The 6,696-nt window shown below is 32.6% G+C and overlaps 2 protein-coding genes across 3 annotated transcripts in view; one reads left to right on the plus strand and one right to left on the minus strand.

Annotated features, from left to right (window-relative positions):
- LOC106677614 (EGFR adapter protein) overlaps window positions 1-6,696 on the minus strand; it is a gene marked incomplete at its 5' end in the record, with an annotated part of 690,819 nt that overhangs the window by 426,486 nt on the left and 257,637 nt on the right.
- The window catches only part of LOC106677616 (uncharacterized), a 19,675-nt gene continuing 14,644 nt past the window's right edge, over window positions 1,666-6,696 (plus strand). The window contains exon 1 of one of the 2 annotated variants that reach the window (XM_014415649.2): window positions 1,666-1,860. In XM_014415649.2, coding sequence (XP_014271135.1) covers window positions 1,822-1,860 — 39 coding nt within the window. In that variant the 5' untranslated portion in view covers window positions 1,666-1,821. Of the gene's footprint in view, window positions 1,861-4,932; window positions 5,188-6,696 lie in introns of those variants that run through there. The other variant, XM_014415648.2, reaches the window with a different exon arrangement.

Consider the following 6,696-nt stretch of genomic DNA (forward strand, 5'->3'; position numbering starts at 1 on the left):
GCTTACACGGCACAGGCCGTAACTCTCCCCCACCAGTTTAGAAACCATTCTGATCAACTATCAAAACAAAGAGATATAAATAAATACAATATTGATTTTTTAAAATCATTTCTCAAAGCAAAAGAAAAGATACAAATTTTACATGAATCACACTCACATCTTTTTATGAAGGCCATAAAATAAAAATAAACCAGTCTTTACAATATTGGAAGGCAGGTGGGGACACCCCAGTCCGTCTTCATTTTAGTACTACACCGTTATAGGAAGTTTTATTGTTATAAGTGAACCGTTCTACGATTTTTAGTTTCTTATACATTTTGGATCGTGATAACATTATGCTCTCTAATTGTGACCCTTCAGAAGGTGCCTTTGTACCTCTGCAGTTCTTTGCCCCTATTAGTTTTCCCTGCCCTAACGTCCTAATTTGAAGGTGTCCCGTCAAATCGCGGTGTCGCGTAACTTTTCTAATTTTCTTCCTCTCAATTCGGCCCCTGACTTTGGGCTACATATTTCGTGTCATATTATTAACCATGATTTGTTTCTCCCTGGTCGCTGTATATCGGTAATTCCTTCGAAGTCCCAATTGATATACCTGTAGGTTGTCACTAAGGGTGCCGTGGAGCTTTTCTATCCCTCCTCGGCTCTTTTGATGTCCCAGGGATTGACGTGCCAAACCACCTCTAAGACTCTCATCTCTTCCCGGACGCTTGCGTTTTTATACTTACGCTGCGTAGGGTTCTTAACACTGCGTTTGCCGACCTCTCGTTCACTGGTTACGCCATTGCTGGTTTGCTAAATACGCCTACCATTTTGATCTACTAGTATCTCTTCCACGTAAACGAAGCCTATTAAAGATCACGAGCGGTACTCCTCCTCTATTGCTTCTGGTGGAAGTCTATCTTATTTCAGCCATAACTAATAACATGTTACATGATTTCTTGTGCTTCATGCCCGAATAGAAGTATTAAGGGTGCTAGTAGTCTTTCAGCTCTCAGTTGGTAAAACAAAATTAAATTTTATGCACATACAAATATATAAATAAGCCCTTCGCAATGTTTAATTCGTTTAAAGAACGATATTTATAAATCACAAAGTACTCCATTTAACGTTCCTCAATTGTTAAATTGTTAACAACATACATACGTTTTCATATAATTAAATAATAAAAGTAATCGTTCTTAAAAACATGATCGAAAACTGAAATAACGAAAATTTTCACAATGTAAAAATGATTTTTGATTAAAAATTCTCTTAAACGAGGAGCCGCTGGCCATAATTTATTTTCAAAATTATTACTTGAAAAAAAAAAAAAGAGAAACTTAAAATTCTTTTAAAAATCTAAAAATGCTCAGTCGGAATGAAAGTCACTATTTACAAACCACATCAGTCAACACTATCAGTCCAACAGACGCTTACATTTATATGATTTACAGAACTGTAAGAATCTTTTACAATGTCTATATTTATGTTTATAGACATAAAGCTTATTTGGCATCATCTCCATTTACATATTGAATGGTCGGATACCAAAATTTTCTCAGTGATCCGTGATCAGTCTTACCGTAGCACGATCAATCTGAATGTCAATCTTGGATTATTGCTAATCCGGCTGACCACTGACATGGTTTAAACTGCATAAATGAACGAGACAATGTTTTAAGATCGAGCCGTTTACGAATAAGCCGAAACATATGGAGTATAGTAACAATGATTATCTAGAATAGAAGTAGGACATTTAGCACGTATATATATTTTTTAAAATAAAAATTCCTTTAAGAAAGCTTTCATCTGATCCAGAAGAAATTGAAGTGATCCCACTATATGGATCAAAAGACGATTACCATGAATCGCACCAGGACGGTAAGTGGACATATATAACATATCTGTATATTAGATTCTCAAGATCAATATTTTTATGTATCAACTTCATGTTTGATAGTTGATTGTTGTTGATAAATACCTGTTTTTATTTTATTTTATTTTAAAAAAAAATCGTTTTAGAAATTTAAGCTATTGTATTTATCGCCAGTGATTCCATCTTATTCGCTCTCTATATCTTGAACGATTTCATCAAAAATTAAATTCACAAAGGTTCATCCTGGAGGTGTATCGTTCAATGAAAAAATGAATCAGAGAATTCGTATCAAGAATGATTAATTAGTTTTCTAATTTAATATATATTTATAAATTGTTTGAGATTGGTTAATTTTAATAACGACACAATTCCAAATGATCCTTTACTCTCAAGTTTATTTCACTCTGCTAAGACTAGGGAAGGAGATAACCTCTTGTCATGATTTGTCACATTTCACTAAAAGTTAACAATGTCCAAAACAAAAAACAATTATCATAATAATTTCCTATTAAAATTTTATAAAATTGCTATTTATTAACAAAACTATATAATTTCAATGCATCAACACCTTTTTTTAAAAACTTTTCTTCTAAACAAATCACATTGACTATTACTATTAACAACAAAGCCTACATTTAACAGGTTAAAGTTCTCTAATCATATGGGTATATGTTGAGGATAACAGAGTCGTAACCTGTTCAAGGTGGGTTTTGTTGTTTCAAGTAATAGTGTGACATGGTTAGAAGAAAGGTTTTTGAAAAAGATACATAATATTATGGATTGACCTGTAATAAATAACGTGACAAGTCAATAATTGAGATCGTCTCATTGATAGTGGCCTGAGGGCCGAAACGTCGGAGTGTTGTTATTTATTTTTTGTGTTAAAAATAAGCTTTAGTTATTCTAATAAAATAAATACAAAGAAGTTTTAAAATGGTGTAGGTTAGTGAAGCGTGTGCTATTGGTTTGCTACAGGCAGTATTTTCAACACTTAAGGGAGTTTCTCTGTTTGTATTGTTTATCCAATTATTCTGTGTAAAAGTATTTTTAATAACATTTTTATTTATTTATCAATTAACATAATTTTGATCCTTTTTTCCTCTCAACTTTTATTCTTTAAAATTCTCCAACGTTTTGGCCCTCAGGCCATTCTCAAGGATACAACCAACAAAAATATTTATTTTTGTTTTTTGTTTTTATGTAACAATTACATTATTTCCTTCAACTATACATTGATCTCTTTGGTCATACCTTCAATATTGATGTCATTGCTTTTTATAAAACCCAAAATAGCAGGCTAATTGCCCTTGTCACATCTTTAAAATAAATTAATCATTAAAATAATATCATAATCACTTCATAAAATTTTGTTTTTACATAGATTTCTTACTTACATATATATTTTTTAAATAAATTGTTATCATAGATTTAAAACTTTTTTACAAACCACTTTCCCTTATATCATTTATATTTACAACTTAAAAACAGAACCTACCTTCAACAGGTTAGGACTCTGTTATCACCTTATCATATATCAATAACTTTTTTATCATTAATTTACATTTTTAATATAATTTAATTAACATTCACTTTTAATTATTTTGCTTGTATTTAAAATTCATAATTAATATATTCTTATGTGTATTTTTTTAACATACCTGTTGAAGATAGGTTCTGTTTTTAAGTTGTACAGAGAGAAAGAAATACTTTATTCATGCTCCCCAAATATATCGGGTTGCTAAATTACACAGCATAGTGATCAATCCGTGACTGGACAAAAATAAGTTACATATTTTTACATGATATAATATAATACATAGATAATCCTTTTTTTCTTCTTTAAATAAAAGAAGGGAAAATGGTTTGTATAAAAGTTTTAAATATAGGATATCAATTTATTAAAAAAATTTATGTGTGTAAGAAATCTATTTAAAAACAAAATTTTATGAAGTGATTATGATATTATTTTAATGATTAATTTATTTTAAAGATGCGACAAGGGCAATTGGCCTGCTATTTTGGGTTTTTTAAAAAGCAATGACAAAAAAAAAATATTTGTAGGTTATATTGTTGGAGAATTTTAAAGAATAAAAGTTGAGAGGAAAAAAGGATCAAAATTGTGTTAATTGATAAATAAACTAAACCATTCTCAAACAATCATATATAAAAAATAATTAATCTAACAATTTTATTATTAATACTATAAATTGAAATATGACGTTAGAATTTATATGACATTATAATGTTTATTACATATTTTTTTATATGTATGATATTACACTTTACCAGCCACCATCTTAATTATGGTAGTAGTAGAGTTTTTAATTGTTACATAATCATTTTCATACTTCTCTTTTCGCCTGAGAACATAATCCAATGTTCGCAAAAATTCTTGAAGCTCTAAAGGTGGTTGTACCATACCAGTTTAAACTACGTTTAGTGAAAGCCGAGTAAACTCAATAATTATCCTTTAAATCTGGAGCTAAACTTTACCGGCCAATAATAACCGGTTAAAATAAAATTTAGAGCAGACCTAAGTTTAAGTAGGTAACCATACAAGAAACCTTTCATAGTTACCCACATGCATTGTATTATTCCGTTTCCCGTGAAATTCATTAAAACGGATTTGATCGAGATTAAGGATTTGACAGAAGACGAAAACCTCAAAGAAATAGTTGCTTAATGAAAAAAGGATGTTATTATCTGTTCAAATAAATTGCTATTTACTGATGAAAATTGCAATATTTTTATATTTACTATAATTTTAACGATGCGTGAGTGATAGAAAAAAAAAGAGAATTTTCATAAAAACTATGAACTAAATAATCATGATGTTCGACCAATATTTGATTCGTATTTTCGAGAACACTAGTGCGATCTACCGACAATTATCTCAGTTTCAGGTTACCTCGGTAATCTAGTTACGAAACTATAGACCAGAACATAAGTTATAGCACTGTAAGACGAAACAATGTTATCATGCCATAACTAAAGTTCTAATAGGAACGTAATGTATTGCAAAGCTATACTGCAATATTGTTCAGGACAAAGTCCATTCCGTAAATCCTCGATTGAATTTAATCTGGCATAAAAAGCCGCCATGACAGACAAATCTTAAGGTAATTTTTCTCGAGTCCTAGCGATTATAATTCACAAGTGACATATATCATATCACATATGATTTACAGAAAATAATTTCGAACATTCACATGGTAGAAAAGTCTCTTAATCAAGGTAATACACAAGTGGCCCTGCTGGATTATCACTGTTTGAAGGGGTCTTCGGGCCAGAAGAAGGCCTTAGGCAGGAACATGGACCAACACTGCCACAAAGTGGGTACCCTATCCATTATATCGAATTGCTATAATATACAGTTTTGAGTCTCAATTATATTGATATACATATTTGGCAAAGACTAATAAATAAATGGTTAAATTTCACATTATTAACGATACCTAACCTTAGTTCATAAAGCCTAACCTGTATATTAACAAATTAATCAGTTCAATTCTAGCCTAAAATCTATAATATTATTATTATTATTATTATTGTGGGCTCGGGCCTCCTCCAACACAGCCAACCAATATTATTATTTTTATTACTTTTGTGGGCCAGGGCCTCCTCCACCTCAGCCAACCAATATTATTAGTGTAGGCCCGGGCCTTCTCTACCAAAGCCAACCAATATTATTAGTGTAGGCCCGGGCCTTCTCTACCAAAGCCAACCAATATTATTATTAGTGTAGGCCCGGGCCTTCTCTACCAAAGCCAACCAATATTATTATTGTGGGCCCGGGCCTTCTCTACCAAAGCCAACCAATATTATTATTGTAGGCCCGGGCCTACTCCACCAGAGCCAACTAATATTATTAGTGTAGGCCCGGGCCTACTCCACCACAGTCAACAAATATTATTATTATTGTGGGCCCGGGCCTTCTCGACCACAGTCAACCAATATTATTATTTTTATTATTATTGTGGGCCAGGGCCTCCTCCACCTCAGCCAACCAATATTATTATAATTATTGTGGGCCAGGGCCTCCTCCACCTCAGTCAACAAATATTATTATTATTGTGGGCCCGGGCCTTCTCCACCAAAGACAACCAATATTATTATTGTGGGCCAGGGCCTCCTCCACCTCAGCCAACCAATATTATTATTGTAGGCCCGGGCCTTCTCTACCAAAGCCAACCAATATTATTATTGTGGGCCAGGGCCTCCTCCACCACAGTCAACCAATATTATTATAATTGTGGGCCCGGGCATTCTCCACTAAAGCCAACCAATATTATTATTGTGGGCCAAGGCCTCCTCCACCGCAGTCAACCAATATTATTATTTTTATTATTATTGTGGGCCAGGGCCTCCACCACCTCAGCCAACCAATATTATTATAAGTATTGTGGGCCAGGGCCTCCTCCACCTCAGCCAACCAATATTATTATTGTAGGCCCGGACCTACTCCACCAGAGCCAACTAATATTATTATTGTAGGCCCGGGAATTCTCTACCAAAGCCAACCAATATTATTATTGTGAAAGGATGCTCTGTTACTTGAGGAGAGCGGAAGGAACCCAATATTGAGAGAGATCATCTGTAGATCTTATTTATTTATTTAAGTGTTTCGACCACAAGGGCTATTTACACTGAATTTACAAAGTTAGTAGATTACAATTGTCAAATTTACAAAGTTACAAAATGAGAAAGTTACATATAACTACAAACTGAGAAAGTTACAAATCAACAATTACAATTATAATTTACATTTTACAAATTTCCAATTAGAATTGACGTAGTTAGTAAAATACTGTATTAAATTTTGCATCCACTTATCTATGCTG

This window comes from Halyomorpha halys, unplaced genomic scaffold (assembly GCF_000696795.3).
Source record: "Halyomorpha halys isolate HHAL.00 unplaced genomic scaffold, Hhal_1.1 Scaffold105.1, whole genome shotgun sequence".
NCBI lineage: Eukaryota > Metazoa > Arthropoda > Insecta > Hemiptera > Pentatomidae > Halyomorpha > Halyomorpha halys.